The sequence below is a fragment of the Dendroctonus ponderosae genome, unplaced genomic scaffold (assembly GCF_020466585.1).
Source record: "Dendroctonus ponderosae isolate FM_Combo_2020 unplaced genomic scaffold, Dpon_F_20191213v2 Dpon_F_20191213_1, whole genome shotgun sequence".
NCBI classification, from domain to species: Eukaryota; Metazoa; Arthropoda; class Insecta; order Coleoptera; family Curculionidae; genus Dendroctonus; species Dendroctonus ponderosae.
This window is the reverse complement of record NW_026017110.1, coordinates 44,625,951-44,644,831: the sequence shown is the minus strand read 5'-3', so window position 1 is coordinate 44,644,831 and position 18,881 is coordinate 44,625,951. Positions and strand designations below refer to the sequence as shown.

The following is an 18,881-nucleotide window of genomic DNA, read 5'->3' as shown; positions in this document are numbered from 1 at the left end:
TCATGCTGAAAGCCATACTAGGTCAATTTAAGGTACTTAAAACATCGTACGAGGTTGCGGGGTATGCTGCTTTCAGGTCTGGTGGCAGTGCCTCCGGAACTAGAAGCTTTTTCTACTGCTTTGATGCTGGGACGACTGCCAACCAACTGGGCTGCAGTGTCGTATCCAAGTTTGAAAAATCTGCCTAGTTACGTGTCAGACTTTCTCAATCAAATGCACTTCTTGCACAAATGGCTCAGTGGAGGAAAACCGCCTAGCTACTGGGTTTCGGACTTATTTTTTACTCAAGCATTCCTAACTGGTGTCAAACAAAACTATGCTAGAAAATATACTATTCCCATCGACAAATTAACATTCGATTTTGAGATATTGCAGACCGAGAACTCAGAGACTCCTCCAATCGTTAAGCATCGTTATTGATGCTGAGCCAAGGATTTTCATTTCCTAGTGTATGTAATATTTTAGGAGCTTATATTTATGGTCTATATACCGATGGCGCCCGTTATGATAGAAACAAAGGAATCATTGCTGAACTGTATGCAAAAGTTTTGCATGACACAATGCCTTTGATCTGGATCACGCCTATCAAAATCGAGAACTGTAACCCAGGTGATTTGTGCATAATAGTGGTGGGAAAAAAGTAACTAATCGGTATTCGAGTACTCTCTACTCGTCAGTATCCGAAGTAACGAATACCGGACCAAGCTACCAAACGAGTATTCAAATAATTAGCAATCGCAATAATTAGTAATCGTTCTCGGAAAATCAAGTCACCCATCTTAACCTTCGACTCCAAAGCCCAATACTCTACTACTCGTACTCGCTCAGAATAACTGGTAATCAGTACCAGTACCGAATCCCTATCCCGTGTCTGCTCCGGTTTCTGTAGCCTATGTCAGTACGGGTCGTCTTACAGATCTTAGTTTTAGCCTGTTTCCCCATGTGTTTGTTGTTCCATTCTACGCCTTGTAGACCACCTGCTATCCTGCAAGCCTTGTTTGCTTGGACCTTACTTCATTGTCTCTGTTTTGACTGCAGGTTATTTGCACTCGCAGGTAGTTAAACTCCATTACCTGCTCTACGAAATTATTATCGGGTGCGAGTTTACATCTGACGGGCTCTTTAGCGACTACGCGTGTTTTTGTTTTGATAGTGGATATTTGCATGTTGTAGGCCATAGCTTTGACATAGAATGCGTGCAAGAGTCTTTGAAGGTCATCCTCACTTTCAGCTATGATCACAGCGTCGTCGGCATTGCAAATGATTTTCATTTCGCCAGTTGTAAGTCTGTACCCTCTACCCGAGTTCTTAACGTGACTAATGGGGGCTTAGAGAATCTCCCTGTCTGATTCCCGATGTCGTTAGAATTCCCTCTGTCAGTTTTTGGATCATTAAGATGTGAGTCGAAGTGTTGACGTTTAACTGTTTGATAGTTCCTATAATAGCTTCAGGTATGTGTTTTCTCCTTAAAATGTTGATAACATCGAAAAGTTTTACTCGATCAAAGGCCTTGGTGAGATCGATAAAGCACATAAATGCGGGTTTTTCGGCTTTTCGGTCAATGGCTTTTTCCACAATTTGCCTGATTATGAAGATAGCGTCCAGCGTCGATCTATTTATTCTGAACCCTTGTTGTTCTTCTAACATAACTAAACGTTCGGTGATGATTGATTCCAAAATTTTTGTGAACAGTTTCATAGTTGAGGCTAGTAGTGTTATGCTTCTGTAGTTTTCAGGACATTTCTTATCACCTTTATTGAATATCGGAATAGTGATACTTTTCTTCCATTTGTTTAGGATTGTTCTAGTTGTTAAAATTATATTGAAGGGTTTTGTAAGTTTCCCCATTAGTAGTGGTCCGTCCCCTTTTAGTAGTTCGTTTGGTATGTCATCTAAACCAGGCGCTTTTCTATTTTTAATCTTACTCGCAATTTTTGTAGTGACCTACTGATATTTCCACTGTTTCCGGATTTTCCGCGTTTTCTTCTTCGAGACTTTCTTGTTCATCGCTGGCATATAATCTTTTAAAGTAGTCTTTTCACTTTGCTTCGTCTATTTGTTGTGTTTGCGCGTATTCTGTAAAGTCAAGTTTGCTTCTTAGCTTTAATAGGCAATACGATTTTCTTTTGCTAGTGTTTTTACTTCTGTGGTATACCATTGTTTGTTTCGGAAGGTTTTATTTGTAGAGATTTTTCCTTTGCCTATAGCTTCAGTGGCTGCATATGTGATATTTGTCTTTACTTTATCAACACTTTTCTACGTCATCTTGCTCTGTGATGTAGTTAATTTACATTTTTTGAGATAGGCGTGTTTTGTAGAGTTCTTTAGTGGCCGGGTCTCTGATAGATTCTATGTTAAATTTTTTCTTGTCGATGCTTGGAGGAGTTTATTTTCATTGTATTCTTATTCGGAGCTTACACAGTACACAGTACAAGAAATGGTCAGAACCCATGTTGGCGGAAGTTAGACTTGTGGTGCCTAATACTTAAGTTGAGTGTATGGCTCTATTTGATATGATATAGTCTATTGTCGAGCTCTGTCCCCGAGAATTTTGCCAGGTGATTTTGTGTTGCTGTTTAGATCTGAAGAAGCTGTTGTTTATTCTCATATTGTGGCGGGTGCAGAAGTCTATTAATGCTTCACCATTTTCGTTAAGACGGTTTTCTTTAAATCGATGTTTTAATCCGGGTATTATGTTGTTCCCAATTCTGGCCCTTTCGATCGCCCATTATAAGGAGTTTCTCTGTTACTGGTATCTTCTTTACTTCTTCCTCTAGTGTTTCATAGAATAAGTCCTTTTTTCTTTGCTTTTGTTAATATCTGGTGCATATACACTAATTATGTGAAGTTCCCTTTCTGTTTCCAATGATGCTATTAGTATTCTTTTGCTTATGTATTGAATATCCTGGATTAATTTTTCATATTTTTCTGATATCAATATAGCTACTCCCCCTACTGCTCTTTTGTGCTTAGCAACTCCGCTGTATTTTAGGATGTACTTTGGTAATTTAATGGTTCCTTTACCTTTACGCTTTGTTTCAGATAGGGCACATGTGTCTATTTTGTGATGCTCCATTTCTAATAATATTTCGTTGTTTTTCGTGCTCCAGGACATAATGTTCCAGCAGGCTGTATTGTGACTCTATTCTGTCCTTAATGTATTGTGACTCTATTCTTGTTTTTTTGGTTAGCTTGTGTTCCATATTACTAACCACTAACAACTAACAACTAACCTCGTCTGACAACCGTCCTCCTTTTTCCGGGCTTGGGACCGGCAGCGATGTTTGATGAGCTACTCAATCCACCCATCGCACACCGAAGGTTCGAATACTCGAATACGCCAACATTATCAAACTCACAAGGTGTAAATATCTTTATACGCACCTTGTATACTTTTATAAAATAAATGATTCATATTCTACAAGCATTTAAACAAATTCCCATATATTTACAAGCAAATGAAAATAATAATTTTCCCTCCTGCAACTGAAGATAAAATTACGTCTCTGTGTTCTGTTGACTCGCGTCATCAACTTTTGCGTGGTGCTACAATTAATGTGCCAACGCCAACAAAAGGTCGGCACTTTTTTAAGTTCCTGAAATCGTATTAAAAATCACTCTCAAAGGGAAAAAATATAACCGCTATCCATTGTAGCTAATTGTCAGGAATGATATGAATAACGATTTTTCTTCTTGGCTTCTGAGACATATTAACCATGAAAACCGTGTTTAACCGTTGAGAACCGTCGAAGAAACCAATAGGGTATCACAACATTACTGGCGATTTTATGGTATTCGGTACTGGTATTCGAATACTCGATTATTAAAATACTCGAATATTCGAAAACTAGATTATTCGAATATTCAAATTTCAGATTTTTTAAAATTCAGATTGATTGACAGTTTGATTTTCAACGTTGGTCGATTCTAATAACTGAACAGCGTTGCATGTTGCCGCATGGTAAACTTCAATTATATTTTTACGTTTACTTTTATAATATAAAATGTAACATGAAAATTGTAACTTATTTAAAAACTGCATATTTGCAAAAAGACGTTTATTAAAATTGATAATTGTCGCACTGTATTACTACTGTACAAAAATTTATTTATGCATGTGTGGTTTATTGCTTCACAGAGTTAAATGACTTGCTTTCAAAGACAATTCGATTAGAAACAGCAGTAAAATATTAAAAACTGTGGGAGTTCAAAATGTCTGGGGACAATATCTACAATAACAATAGAGAGTACAATAGGTAATCAATTAACAACTGACTTAAAAATGGTCTGATTATTTACTCTTATACATAAATTCAAGGGTTGGATATGGTTTGTATGACTAAAGTGTCTGTAAAACAAATATGAAGAGCACTAATAAAATTCAAATATCGGTCTTCGACTTTCGTAATACTTACGACTAGAATAAGTACTTGAATAACTGATCCGAAGTAACGAATATTGAATCCAAAACTAGTCGGTACGAGTATTCAAAAGTAATCAGATCTCACACCATTCGTGCATAACAATAAATTGTTACACATTTGAGCTCCAGAATGGGTGCCGTTTCTACAGTAATATCCGAAATTATATTATTTTGTAACTACTCTTTGCTTTAGGGTCTCGGTACAATTCACCCGTTTACAACACATCAGTGAGGAGAGGAGTGCTCTCAACCACTGGTCATTCAACGAACTACGTCTTACCGATCCTGCTTAATACTTTGGAGCCTGCGTCCCATTGGATCAAAAGAAGCATGGCATTGCTGTGCCAGCTGGATTAGCTTAATGCGTTTTAAAGTGCCCTTTACAACCTTTGTCTTTTGGAAACAGCTTTGTATACCATATTGTTTCATATAAATACAAATCTTAACCACATAATGATCAGTTGTCTAACTATAGTTTTATTACGGTTTTAGATAATTTTCGAAAAAATTGCACTTTTTTATAAAACAAGCCTGTCACCATCTGCTGGTTTTTTTAAACTGCCAATGTCAGGTAATTGCTGACTGGGCGTAAAATACCACCAAAGTGATCCATTTTACAGCGAAATATTTACAAAATTTCAGTTTGCTTGAGAAAAAACCGAACCACAATGAGTTGCAGAGGACGGTGCGGTGACCCAGAAGAGATGGTAACGTTTTTCTCTTATTTATTTTTGTTTTATTTGTTTTCTCTTTATGATGTTGTCCTAATTTAGTCACCTTCAAGAGATTTGAACCTCCCTGGTCCCTCTCACAGAACAGTTCACGTTTCAATAGAAGGAAGCCCGACGCGACCTGAGCCGGTTGGGGGTAGTTACGCCGAGGTAAGTTATATCTAATAATATACACTAGCTTTCAAAAGTCTTGCACCTCCTAGTTATTTGGACATTTAAAAATTTTGGAAAACCTTGCAGACGCCGGTGTTAAATTTAGATTAAAAGCTTCGAAAAGACGGCAAAATGGATTTAATTTCAACAAATTATCAGTTATAAAAAGAAAATTACAGTCCGGATGCAAAAATTTTAAAATAAAAAAAATGGTGTGCTTCAGGGGACGCTCAACAGAAGTGATAACTTCATATATTTATAGAAACCATAAAATATTGAACTTGTTTAACGCATGATGGCAATAATGATTTTATTTTATAATTTTAATATTCTTTTTAGTCTAATAATTTATAAATGGATCAGGAATAGGTAAAATTTAATTTAATTTCCTTTTGAATGTAAAATATATTTCTTATTTACAACATTTAACATTCTTTAATCAGATGTTGTACATATTGCTCTTCTTGGGTTTGTGTAAACTCTTCTTCTTCAGTTTCTGTATTTTTTAGTCGTAATTTCTTATTTGCTTTGTATAATCTTTGACGTTCAGCACTAGTTCGTGGTTGATGAAAGCTACTTTGAGTTGATCTATTACTTAATGCTCCTTTTTTAGCACGTAATCGGTTTTGGCGTTCAACATTACTTAATACTTTTCGCATTGAAGCATGTTTTTGTGACTGCTCTTGTGTATGTTGTTCATGAACGTCTGCTACAACTTGTATCTCAATAGGACTAAAAAATCAATTAATTTTGGTGATTGGAAGACGTTCTATCTGTTTAAAATAAACGCTAAAACGAGGAAGAGCCATAGAGACAGGATACACTTGACACACTATATGTACATATACATAATGTAAGCCATCGCGCGTATGTTCAAAAAAATATTCTAACTGAACTAATCCAAGGCTAAAAAAATTAAACTAAATTGAGAAGATTTAATCATAAAGGAATCAAAGGGTATATGAAGGGAAAAAATCCATTTTGATGCGTGGGAAACACAATTAATCATAGAAATAATATAGAGAATTGAAAATAAGCCCTAATAAATTAGTTTGACATATTTTGCAACTATAAGCTGAAGGGAGATTCGTATCGTCTTAAAATCAAGAATGCGCTGCGTGATAGAAAATAAGAAGACGGAACCCATGTTTTCTGAAATAATTGAGGTACACTGAAATATTTTTTCAATTAAATTCAAAACATGTTTATTATATATTATTACAAAACAGTAATGATGTTTATCATTTTATGTTAAATATGAAAGATTTCAAAATATATATCTAAATATTGATTATTTGTTGTTACAAAATAAAATAACAAATAATAGAACATATTATTGCATTAAAAATTATTAATAATAGTTGTGACACTTTATTTGAACTTAATCTTGAGCGTTTTTCATCAATTGACCCTGGCTTCTTTAGAGAATATCCGCTCAACATCTGCATTAACAATTGTCTCCGACGAAAATCACTAAACAAGTAGCTAGTAATATTATACGAGATCTTTGAATCGTGCAATACAATGCAAATGGACATAATCTGGACTACAGACGGAGAGTACGACAGAGGGAATCGGTACCGGGATTCTATCGATACGATTTATTATTAAAATTTAATTTAATCTTTTCTTGATACGAATTTACGTCCGCAATCAATCAGGCGATTTAAAATAGGTCCAACAGTTTTCCAAAAACTTTATTGTCGTGGATCTTAGGCACAGTTTTGTGCCGAATCATCGATTGTTAGTTGTTAAAACAATATTTAACAGTAAGCAGTAGCAAAGGGCAATCCCATTTACAATGATAAATATCCGGTCGTTTGAACATGATTTTCAAAAGTTTGTAATACAGTTTTCTGCAAATTTATGGACGAAAACGAAGGCTAATCTCGAACAGGCATATAGTGCATGAGCACCCTTACCTAGTATTTGCAGTATCTACAGCTTCTCCCTTGTTAATTTGTTGATTCATTGTTATCAGCGTTATAAAATAAACTGCACCGAACAGAATAATATCACACTCAATAATTGATATATCAAAATTACTGTCAGTTTAATAACGCAATGTGTATTTGAGCAGTTTATCAGATCTACAGTTGCACCCACACTAAGAGAAAAATGTCGAATTTAAAGTGCATATGTGCGTCTCAAACCTCAGCCGCGAAGAGGCCGGAGTGGGAGCCGCCGTGACCGAGAAAAATCTGTTCACCCTCCCATAAAAAATTATCACTTCAAAAATTCAACGACATAGTTAATATTAAGTATTTGAGCCTCTACTTCTTAACAATGCATTCACACGTCTATCCATTCTAATCAAATCATTGATTACTTTCTGAGGGATATTTCGCCATTCCTCTGTAGCAGCAATAATAATTTCTTGAGCATTTCTTGGTGGATTATTCCGCTGGAAAATGGCTCTTCATAAATAATCCCAGACGTGTTCGATAAATCTAATTTTGTGGTGTTTCGGGTTTCTGATACTTCTTGAACAGCTCTGGTGCGATGTGCCCTGGCATTGTCATCCATAAAGATGAACTGGTCCCCTAATTCATCATGTGGGGTTATAATTCTATGAATGGCCACATTTGCAAGGTAATATGCACCTGTCATCGACCCCGATATGTAATTAAGTGGGGTCCTTCTATTGAACATAATACCCCCCCAAAACATTTGTGTTCCACCGCGATATGGAGCAACTGCAACGGCTGTTTGAAGCCTATTTCGGCGTCCTGCTTCTCTCCAAACTCTTACTCGGTAATCATCGCTCACCAATCGAAATCCCGCGGATAGTAGCACTGGATATCATACGGTTCTACGTTCTCTGGAACTGAGATCTTAGTGCCGGTAGGGTGACTGAGCGCTCTCTACGGGCTGATTGGGAATATATAGCGATCTTCTCGTATCGTGGTAACGTGAGTAACAGCAGACCTCGAAGTGGGACGACCACTTCATCTCACTGGTCTCTTCATAGCGTTTAATTGTCCTGCTAACTGTGCTTCTAATAAAGTTCAGCCTAATGGAAATATTGTGCTTAGATAAACCTTCTTGCAACAGAGCAATAATTCTAATCCTATCAAAAGCTGACAACTCGTTTCTAGACATGCTACACGACGATTCTTGCACGATTCTAATGCCGATTAATAGTAACCAATATAAGCAATTTTACAGCAACACAGTTTCGAAGGGGCAAACATTTTTTTTTAATTCAATCATTTCTTTTACTTGTAAACAAGTGGTTTTTTTTTACCAATAAAACAATTTTGTATAAATTAAACGTATGTAGTAAATACAGAGGGGGAGGAGTGCAAGATGTGCAATGTTCAAAATATGATGTGTGTATACTGATTGATACCTTTAGTATTCGGGTTACGGGAATACGCGGATTCCCCCTTCTGCTAGAGCTTCCACTCCAGGACCGTACGGCTATTCCAACCAGTATGATGCATTTGGTTCTCAAATGGACTATAACTTAAACTCGATGTCAAAGGACATAAACTTGCTCGAATTGCTGGGTCAGGTAGGTGTTCAACAAACCTGGGAAACTCTATGAACGAATCGGAAAACTTTACATAATTTTTCTAGTCCAACGGTAGGCTGACTTCCCGGATTCGGGGTGCAGATCAAAACATATCGCAAACCCCTTCGACGATTCATCCACCTCCTGCAGAGGCCTCGTATATGAACGCAAAGCCGCTTCTCGAGACAGAGCAAGCTGCTCAAAACGAAGCCAGCGCCAATGCAAAACGCAATGAACACGAACGAAGAGAATCCCTTATGGAGTGGTAGAGCTTTAGCAAATAGACAATTAAAATCTATTGGCCCTTATGATGGGTTGTTTTCAGGTTTGACCGTTCTGTGGAGAAAGAGTTGAAAAACCAGAAGACAGCCAGTTTTAATGCGGGACCACAATTTCCGCCGCCTTTAATTGCCGTTGACGAACCCCAATTGAATTTGTCTAAGGGCACTTTACAGAGAATGTCGGGAGCGACGGCCAGCCAAGTGGAGATGCTCTTCGACCTAAGGAAGGAACCTGATAACGGTTTGATGTGGGCATAATACACAGACCAGGTACTAATTATATTATCGATTCCCTCAGAACTGACCGATGCAGTCGATAAATTGGCAAAAGCTGAGCAAATGTGTGAATTTGCTGGCGCAATACAAGCAGCAGAAGCTGCGGCTGTTGCAGCACCTCCCGACCTCGTAGAAGAAGCGGCTCTTGCCAGTGCTAGAGGTTACCAAACCGATGTCAAAGCTACTCGAGTACAGGGTGAATTAGAGGGAGCCCGACCCATTGAAATTCTTGGCTATGTTGGGGTCACTAAACCTAAATACCCCACCAAAAGAACGTAGACGCAAATAATTGCTTGGCTTACTATTTTATACTTATATTATTAATTCCGGTGTGTTCACCGATATTTCAATGTTCATAGATTTTTTCCAGTCCAACAGAAAAGACATTTTTATTCCTCGCATCAAATCGGCACAGTTAAAGCAAACTTTCTTTATCTACAGGTTATACAGAAATTGTATAAATCCATATTCAAATATGGAGCCGTTCAGTGACAAACTAAAAAAAATCGGGATTTAAAGTAACGATATTCAAAAGATATGTTTAGGTACAATAATTGAACCCTGACCTGCTCTTGGCTTGTATCTCAACGAATAGTCGTTACGTTTAATATTGTATTTGAATGCTAATTGCCCTTGATTGCGCCACCACTGATAGTGGGGTCAATCCAGGCGCAATATGCATGATAGTCTCAAGCTGGGTACACTGATCAAAGTTAATCTAATTAAGACATATTTGTTATGAATCGAATACATTCTCAAAACGGTTTGCAAACGCGATTATTCGAACTTTAAACATGTTTAAAGTGGGCAAATCGTTTAGAAGCAAATCGGACGTTTCATTACTGTTTTCTGGTGGAAATTTTAGAAAGTCCCATAGCGGGGAAGTTGGTTTGCCCAGGCAAGCGGATGTGGTGATTGTTGGTGAGTTGTATGTTACTAAGGCGTTTTTATGACCTTTAAGGACCCAGAATCGCTTAGGCCTTAGCTGATTGTCATTATTAGATTGCCCCACAGTCTATGATGCATATCTGTATTTTAAACACTCATTGTTGACTCAGGGAAATAACAAACTTTGATCGGAATATGTTGTAAATTAGGTTTTGCAAACGCAAACATAATCCAAAAGTTCAAAGTCGGCTTCTATGAGATTGAACAGACAACGTGAATTTTTATGTATTTTAATTAAACTGTTTGCTAAGGTAATCATGTTGACACAATAGTTACACTCGCATCCTTTAAATGCATTTAGGTGGAGGCATTGCAGGATGTAGTGCGTTTTACCAGTTGACCAAACGAGGTGTTAAGCCCGTTCTGATTGAGCATAATAAGTTAACAAATGGCACTACATGGCATACAGGAGGATTGGTGTGGAGCTTGAGGTAAGTAAAGGACTGATAGATGCTTAAACATGCGGAACAATAACATCACTCTCTTCTAGGCCCAACGACACAGACATCCAACTACTTTACAGAACCAAAGAAATTTTGAAAAATTTGGAACAAGAAACTGGTGTTGATCCAGGTTTTATCAACAATGGTGGAATATTTATTGCCAGAACTTTAGTATGTACATGGTTATTGATTGAACTTTAGCCACCCCGTTTTAACAATTAATTTGAAAACTAGAGGAAAATGTTGAATACAAAAGTTGTAGATATTAACGTTTATTTTAAGATTACATCAATTGATACAAGGTGTCTCAAATTTAATTGACAGACCAAACTAACCTTTTTTTAAATGGAAGCTAATTTGAAATTTAGAGCAAAATATTAGATACAAAAGTTGTAAATATTGACATCTAGTTTATTTTAAGATAATAACTGCCACAAATAATAATTGCCACAGGGTGTCTCAAATTCAAATGCCTGACCAAACTCAAGTTTTTATTAATGGAATGCCCGAATATTCAAATCGTTATTAACTGAAAAACAGTTGAAATCAATATAGAAAATGTATATCAAAGAGAACTGTAATTTTGCGTATGGTTCGAATATGCAATAAAAAGTGAATAATTCCATTTCAAAAAACATAAGTTTGTACCGCCACGAGTTTCAGACACCCTGTATCAATTGGTATTCTCTTACAATCAGCTAGACGTTGATATCTAAAACTTTCGGATTTAAAATTTTTCTCTAAATTTTAAATTAAATGTTAAAACGGGGTGGCCAAAATTCAATCAATATTGGTTATTAACTCAAAACCAGTTGAAAATCAATATAGAACGTTTTTATCAAATAGGCCTATAATTGTGCGAATAGTTCGAATATGCAATAAAAAATACGGCATTCCATGTAAAAAAAGGAAGTTTGGTCTGTCACTTGAATTTGAGACACCCTGTAAAAGTTGTTACTATCTTAAAATAAACTAGACGTTAATATCTACAACGTTTGTATTTAACATTTTTTCTAATTTTGAAATTCAATGTTAAAACGGGGTGGCCAAAGTTCAATCAATAACCCTGTACCTATTCACCGATGCTACATGATATTGACTGACTGCACTCGATTGATAAAGTATGAAAATAAACCTCGCTATAAAATGTTTTACTGTTTATTGTAGGATAGAATGGAAGAATTTAAAAGGCTCCACACCTTAGGCCACTACTTCAACGTGCACAGTCAGCTAATCACTCCTAAGGAGGCCGCAAAATTAAGTCCAATTTTGGATCCAAACGCATTTTATGGGGCTGTTTATTCTCCAACTGATGGGCACGCAGACCCCACTTCCTATTGTAGTGCTCTTATTAAAGGGGGTATTGCAAACGGTGGGCAGGTACTAGTCATTGTTCAGTTTGAGTTAGGTCGACTAAATATCATTCGTAAAAGCAGGTCTTCGAGCATACCACCCTGACGAAAATCCACTTCGAAGAGAGCACTCAAGGGTTGAAAAAGATTATTGGGATTGAAACAAACAAAGGTAGCATTAAAACCAACACGGTTGTTAATGCGGCTGGAGTATGGGGCAGAAATGTGTCTAACATGGTAGACATTGAAATACCAATAACTCCAATGAAACACAGCTACGTAGTAACGAACACAATCGAGGGCGCTCGAGATTCGCCATCCATCAGATGCCACGATAGTTCTTTGTATTTTAGACCCCAAGGAGACTCAATTCTCTTTGGCGGATATGAAGGCAACCCAGACATCCTAAAGCAAGTCAGTCCAATCCAACAGCATCCGCTATCCGGCGCATTGAAAATTTGCTCAATATTAATTTTAGGTCCCGGAGGATTTCAGTTTTAAACTCTTCGAAATGGACAAGAGCATCTTTGAGGTGCACTGGAAACGCGCTGTCGAATTATGTCCCTCTTTTGAACAGGCGGGGATCAAAGCCGACGTGTGCGGGCCGGAATCATTTACTCCAGATCATAAACCATTAGTTGGAGAGGATCCAATTGTTGTTGGTAATATAACGATCTTTACAATTCAACGAAGAGAATAAGCGAAAAAAAATTAAGCAAGATCTCGAAACAGCATAAGATATACATATTTTGAAATATGCAGGTTTGTACTACAGCCTCGGATACAATTCGATGGGGATGATGTTCAGTGGAGGAGTATCAGAACAATTGTCTTACTGGATCACACAAGGACGCCCCGACATGGATATGCACGATTTTGATATCCGCCGATTTTCTCAACGACAGAAACCAGATAGAGCGTGGGTGACCGAGACATGTCACGAAAGTTACGCCAAAACTTACAGCATCGTGTACCCACACGACCAACGATTGTCCGGCAGAAATCTGAGGATCGATCCTTTCCATGAGGTGGGCTGTTGGGGTGGCTAATATTTGTATTTAAAGCCAACAATCTTTCCAGCATTTGGTGGCCAGTGGAGCAGTAATGGAAGAGGCTCTCGGCTGGGAGAGACCGGCTTATTTCATTCAAGAAGACAGAACAGCCCCAGTTAGAGGGTATGACTGGTATGGCAACTACGATCACGTGAGACATACTGATCAGCGATATATGAAGGAATTGGAAAAGGACCTAACGTTCGGATTCTCCAAAAATTTTGATTTGGTAAATTGTTCAGTTTGTTCAGCTCAAAATGGCACTTACACAACCACTTTCATTAGATCAAAAGCGAAGCTTTAGCGACCAGGACAAACGTGGGGCTGTTTAACCTATCGTGCTATACGAAAATGTACTTAACAGGCCCGGATGCCGAAGAGGCCGCAGATTGGTTATTCACTAATCATTTGAGCCAAGATCCAGGCCGGGTTTCATACACCCTTTCACTAAATTCTAAAGGTGGAATCGAGTCAGATGTTACGGTGACCACTTTGGAAGAGGGAGGAGGCACTCTTGTAGGCCCAATATTAAAGGTAGAAATGAATGCATATAGAAACGCAATTGTTCCTATGATGACGTGTTGGTCTAGGGTAAAGGATACTACATAGTGGCTGGAGGACCATCTGGCTACCAAACCAAAAGCCATTTGAGAAAGCAGCTCTTCAAGAAAAACTTCAAGTCGCGCATATCCGAAATCACTGACCGACTGGGAATTCTGTCAATTCAGGGCCCGAAAAGGTAGGCGACACCTCCCAAATCTTTTTTGGAAAAATATCTGTTTAGTGAACCCTCTTGCCTTTAGCCGAGAACTACTTCAATCGGTCACCGAATCTCCCATTACCGATGAGAAGTTTCCACTAGGCATGTCTCACATTATAAAAATTAACGGCAAGAGCTGCAGGGCAATGCGGCTCAGCTATGTGGGAGAAATGGGTTTTGAAATTCATATCCCATACGCCCACTGCGTATCCGTTTACAATAAAATCGTAAACGCGGGCCGAGGGTTCGATTTGACTCTGGCAGGGTTCAGGGCAATGGACTCACTGAGCATGGAAAAAGGTATACGATAAACTAACATTTTATATAGGATGTCCCATAATCTCCTTTGGATCAAAAGAAGACGATCTGTCCTAACTTTTATTAACAAAAATGTCTGGCTCCCTTGCGATTGATGGTCAAAGTTCTTCAATAAAATTATCTTTTTTAAAATATCGGGAGAATAGTACGATGTATTTTGGTAAAACTCGCTGTAAATTTGTTTTTATGTAAGACTCATATTTTGATGAAACAACCGAGTTTATCCGTTTTGGACAAGTGGTAAATTCTTGAGTCTCGTGGTACAAAAACTACCAAAACCTTTTATTTGGTAGATGAAATCAACCCATTTTTTTTGGCTGATGCACTAATCATTTATTCACATTACGCACTCATCACATCATTATTTTGAGCTCTTTGTAAAATCTTGTAGCATTCATAGTTATAATACAATATATACATACCGATATATACAATACAGACATAAAAAAATAAGTCTGTTTTCTTCTCACTTAACAATGTTAGACATTAACTGCAAATATGCGCTGCGTAAACGCGCACACTTTCACGCAAGTGTCTTCGCAAAACCTTAATACTTTGACCATGTAGGTCACTTCTTCGTTAGAAAAAGTCATTCGAAGCGAATTTGTGAGATAGATTGACAATTAATGTCTAACATTGTTAAGTGGCAAGAAAACAGAAATATTTTTTGCGCAAAAACTATGAATGCTACAAGATTTGCTGCAAAAAGCAGAAAATTGTGAATAAATGATTAGTGCATCAACAAAAAAAATGAGTTGATTTTATCCACCAAATAAAAAGTTCTGGTAGTTTTTGTATCACGGCACTCGAGAATTCACCACTTGTCCAAAACGGCTGAACTCGATTGTTTCATCAAAATATGACTCTTACATAAGAACAAATTCACAACGAGTTTTACTAAAATACGTCGTACCATTCACCCGATATTTCAAGAAATATAATTTTGATGAAGAACTTTGACCATCAACAGCAGAGGAGCCAGACATTTTTTGTTAATAACAGTTAGGTCAGATCGTCTTCTTTTGATGCAAAGAATATCGCAGTACCCTTCTGATCATATGCTTACGGGACACCCTGTATGGATATTTCGGCGTACTGTTAAGTAGTGCCTACGACCTACAGAATGAAAACAGAGGCACAATTATGAATTTTTTCCCAAAGCTCAGAAATTTAAATTTGTTTACATTATTAGACATACGTAAACTTCTAGGTTACCATCTACTAAATACTGATCTGCGAATTGATGATAATCCAGTGGAAGCAGGTCTGGAGCGATTTTGTCGAAAGGACGGCCAATACCAGGGAAAATCCATCGTAGAAAAGGTGACTATAACAGAACTGTCTTTATGTTGCAAAATAAAATCCGAAATTGATGTAGGTGAAGCAGGAAGGGGCAAAAAAGAAAAGATGCTTCTTTACACTTCAAGATAATGTGGCCCTATACGGGCTGGAAACTATTTGGAGAGACGACGCAATTGTTGGCTATCTGCGAAGAGGAGCCTACGGGTTCGCTTTAGATTCTTCGATCGGTTTGGGGTGAATAATATACTGGTGTTTTCTGACGTAAATTGTAAGTCTTTTTTCCCCAGATATGTTCGCCATCCAAAGGGAAAGTCGGTTGATAGCGAATTTCTGAAAACCGGCGAATACCATATTGAAATCAGGGACAAAAAGTACCCAGCTACATTGTACCTAAACAGTCCATTCGATCCAAAGAACCAACGACTACTTGGACGATACGAAAATCAGTTTGAAGAGCAATCGCACTTTGAAGACTGAAAAGTTCAAAGTGCGCCGTTGCTCGTTCACATTTCAGCCCATGTAATCCCATATGACAGACCGTCCAACAGGGGAATAAATGTTTTAGTGGCACATGGTTTCATTACAAGACACTTTTTAGCATTTTGGAATAAATATGTTCTTTACAAAATCAAAATGTGTATTTATTGCATACCGGCCTGTGTACCCTGTGAAGTAAACCTGTTTCAGATTGTGGCTGGTGCCCTCATTCAAGGCAAACGCCACTTTTGACAAACCTTTCTATAATTTTTATATTTTATTTTAGGAAGGATTATGCCCAGTGCACAGGCGGCCAAGACGACAGATTCCAAAGGCACCTACACCACTTTCAATAAGAGGAACGTGAAAAATGAGGTCTCCAAGTCCGGTAGATACAAAATATAAAGAATTATAAACGTATTTCTGGACGTTTTTCCATTTCAGAGACAGAAAGTGGCTGGAAGTCGCAAATTGAAGCAAGAGGTGCAGACAATTATCGATATTATGGGCCCTCCACTGTGTTCAAATTTTAACTACAACACAAGCAGTGAGGCCGACAACGAGGAGTCAGTTTTTTCCAACTCCAAACTTTCTTCGGTAATGTTTAAAATTACAACCGGGTTAAAAGAAATTTAACTGGTAAAGATGTAACATGCAAAAATAGGATCTAGTGGACAAGGAGTTTATCTGCAAAGATTAGTCAGAAAACACGGATTGGTCAGCAAAAAATAAAGACAATCTTTCCATAGCCGTCGACTTAAATAGTTCAACATCGGCTATATTGGACGAACTGACCGATTCACAAGCAAACTTTCCATATGTAGAAAGTGTATACTCAAATACTCAGTACATTTGCCCACCACCGTCGAACCCCGCCAACATTTGCATTAATTCTGAATGCTTCTGTCCCCAAGTAGCCAGCCTACTACATGGGAGAAAAAATCATAACGGGATTCATGCAAGTTGCAAACATGAACTAGCCACACCGAAATGTGGCAATCTAGAACCTAATGGTTAGTGACGAATCAGTGTAATTAGTACTCTTTGCGGTATGTGTTACTATTTTAGATGATAGATCACTTGAATTGAATAAGGACTCCAAAAACGTGGTTATCAACTGGTTAAAAGCGATGATTTTATCTTCGAAGGAGCTAAACGATGCTAATTGTGCAGAATACTACAGAATGAACGTGACGAAGCAACGAGGCAATAATAATAGCCGTCCCAGGGTAAAAAACCATTTGAAACACCCTTTAGATATGAAAAGATTGCGTTAGATGTACAGGGTTATTAATTGATCTTTGGCCACCCCGTTTTTGCATCTAATTTGAAATTTAGAGAAAAATGTTAAATAAAAAAGTTGTAGATATTAACGTCTCGTTTATTTTAACATACTACCAATTGATACAAGGTGTCTCCAATTCAAGTGCAGACTAGACTCACCTTTTTTTTAAATCGAATGCCGTACTTTTTATTGCATTTTCGAAGTATTCGCACAATTCTAGGCCTATTCGATATACATGTTCTATAATGATTGTCAACAGTTTTTGAGTCAATAACCAATATTGATTAAACTTTCACCACCCCGTTTTTGAATATAATTTGGAATTTAGAGAAAAATGTTAAATACAAAAGTTGTAAATATTAACGTCTAGTTTATTTTAAGATAATACCAATTGATCAGGGGTCTCTCAAACTCAAGTCGCGGAACAAACTTTTTTTTTATGGAATCATAATCTTCCATCGCACTTTTTATTTCATATTCGAACTATACGCAAAATTCCAGTCCTCTTGGATATAAATTTTCCATATTGATCTTGAACTGTTTTTGAGTTTATAACCATTTAAATATTCGGGCATTCAATTTGTAAAAATTTTAGTTTGGCCAAGCACTTGAATTTGAGACATCCTGTAACAATTTTTATTATCTTAAAATAAACTAGATTTCATATCTACAACTTTTGTATATAATGTTTTGCTCTAAATTTCAAATGAGGATGCAAACGTAGATGCCAAAACGAGGTGGCCAAAGTTCGATCAATATTGGCTATTAACTCGAAAACAGTTGAAAATCATTATAGAACAATTATATCGAATAGGCCTAGAATTGTTCGAATAGTTCGAATATGTACTAAAAGGTGCGGCATTCCATTTGAAAAAAGGTAAGTTTGGTCTGTCACTTGAATTTGACACACACCAATTCGTGTTATCTTAAAATAAACCAGACGTTAATATCTACAACTTTTGTATTTCACATTTTACTCTAAATTTCAAATTAGATTCTAAAACGGGGTGGCCAAAGTTCAGTCAATAACTCTATACATAGGTACAAGTGGATGTTTCTAAAATTTTCGCTTCTGCATACAGAAAGATAGGTGTAATCGGATATTTTTGCTTTTATAGCGTGCTGTGTTCGAGCTAGTAAAAAATGCGCCGTTTAAAAATGTGCAAGATTGTGGAATAAGCAATCCCGATGATGTAATAGTGTCAAAAAGCAAGAAAAACTGTAAGAACCAAAGAATGCAAACAAGGGTAGAGCTTCGACCCACCAATTTAAGACCAGTTAGTCAAACGCCCAGAAAACCGATTGAGAAAACGACGCACTGCGATTCGAGTGGAAAAACAAGAGTTGATTTATACTATTTTGATAACGGGTCCTACAAGTAAACCGAGTTAAGTACTTTACCGAGCGATATTCATTCTAACCAAGTGTTGTTGTAGTCACTTTAATACCATAGATAAAGACAAGTTTAATACTTTTTTACAAACTTCTTTTTGGGTATTTCGCCTCAAAAATTTTTGTCTTTAAAAAAGACAGAATTTCCTCACGTCTTTTATTACAGATTGA

General features: G+C 37.2%; 4 protein-coding genes across 6 annotated transcripts in view; all 4 read left to right on the top strand.

Moving 5' to 3' along the window:
• The window catches only part of LOC109541558 (dynein axonemal heavy chain 7-like), a gene marked incomplete at its 5' end in the record, with an annotated part of 13,326 nt that extends 8,449 nt beyond the window's left edge, over positions 1-4,877 (top strand). Inside the window, 3 exon segments of the mRNA XM_048667306.1 lie at positions 22-412; positions 466-609; positions 4,617-4,877. Coding sequence (XP_048523263.1) covers positions 22-412; positions 466-609; positions 4,617-4,780 — 699 coding nt within the window.
• Positions 4,878-4,965: 88 nt separating this feature from the next.
• LOC109541561 lies at positions 4,966-9,763 on the top strand. Of its 2 annotated transcripts, none has more exons than XM_048667317.1 (6): positions 4,966-5,130; positions 5,197-5,304; positions 8,666-8,824; positions 8,890-9,089; positions 9,150-9,343; positions 9,401-9,763. In XM_048667317.1, exons 1-6 carry the CDS (start codon positions 5,092-5,094, stop codon positions 9,658-9,660), a joined length of 960 nt encoding a protein of 319 aa, XP_048523274.1. In that variant the 5' UTR covers positions 4,966-5,091; the 3' UTR covers positions 9,661-9,763. The 2 variants fall into 2 exon arrangements, with proteins under 2 accessions (XP_048523274.1, XP_048523273.1); XM_048667316.1 differs by having other exon boundaries at positions 9,150-9,346; positions 9,404-9,763.
• A 275-nt stretch (positions 9,764-10,038) lies between these two features.
• On the top strand, positions 10,039-16,190 carry LOC109533033 (sarcosine dehydrogenase, mitochondrial). 2 transcript variants are annotated; one of them, XM_019898221.2, is made up of 14 exons: positions 10,039-10,302; positions 10,631-10,760; positions 10,820-10,943; positions 11,940-12,152; positions 12,209-12,538; positions 12,603-12,786; positions 12,887-13,152; positions 13,205-13,405; positions 13,462-13,710; positions 13,767-13,915; positions 13,980-14,236; positions 15,465-15,577; positions 15,633-15,790; positions 15,844-16,190. In XM_019898221.2, exons 1-14 carry the CDS (start codon positions 10,176-10,178, stop codon positions 16,031-16,033), a joined length of 2,691 nt encoding a protein of 896 aa, XP_019753780.2. In that variant the 5' UTR covers positions 10,039-10,175; the 3' UTR covers positions 16,034-16,190. The 2 variants fall into 2 exon arrangements, with proteins under 2 accessions (XP_019753780.2, XP_019753781.2); XM_019898222.2 differs by lacking the exons at positions 15,465-15,577; positions 15,633-15,790; positions 15,844-16,190 and adding an exon at positions 15,323-15,417.
• On the top strand, positions 16,190-18,696 carry LOC109538154 (the record flags this gene model as incomplete). The annotated part of the gene is given in 6 exon segments (XM_048667257.1): positions 16,190-16,268; positions 16,320-16,408; positions 16,478-16,630; positions 16,734-17,046; positions 17,102-17,262; positions 18,437-18,696. Coding segments are annotated over 6 exon segments (1,055 nt in total), but the record flags the coding sequence as incomplete, so codon positions are not given.
• Positions 18,697-18,881: the final 185 nt, after the last annotated feature.

What these genes read in the sequence shown, in the direction of transcription:
- LOC109541561 (XM_048667317.1), top strand. Translation starts at nt 5,092, where the DNA reads ATGAGTTGCAGAGGACGGTGCGGTGACCCAGAAGAGATG. An exon ending in TGCTCGAATTGCTGGGTCAG is followed by an intron (nt 8,825 to 8,889) that starts GTAGGTGTTCAA and finishes TAATTTTTCTAG; the next exon opens with TCCAACGGTAGGCTGACTTC. An exon ending in CCTAAGGAAGGAACCTGATA is followed by an intron (nt 9,344 to 9,400) that starts ACGGTTTGATGT and finishes TATCGATTCCCT; the next exon opens with CAGAACTGACCGATGCAGTC.
- LOC109533033 (XM_019898221.2), top strand. Translation starts at nt 10,176, where the DNA reads ATGTTTAAAGTGGGCAAATCGTTTAGAAGCAAATCGGACGTTTCATTA. An exon ending in TCTCCAAAAATTTTGATTTG is followed by an intron (nt 13,406 to 13,461) that starts GTAAATTGTTCA and finishes CACTTTCATTAG; the next exon opens with ATCAAAAGCGAAGCTTTAGC. An exon ending in TTGTAGGCCCAATATTAAAG is followed by an intron (nt 13,711 to 13,766) that starts GTAGAAATGAAT and finishes GTGTTGGTCTAG; the next exon opens with GGTAAAGGATACTACATAGT.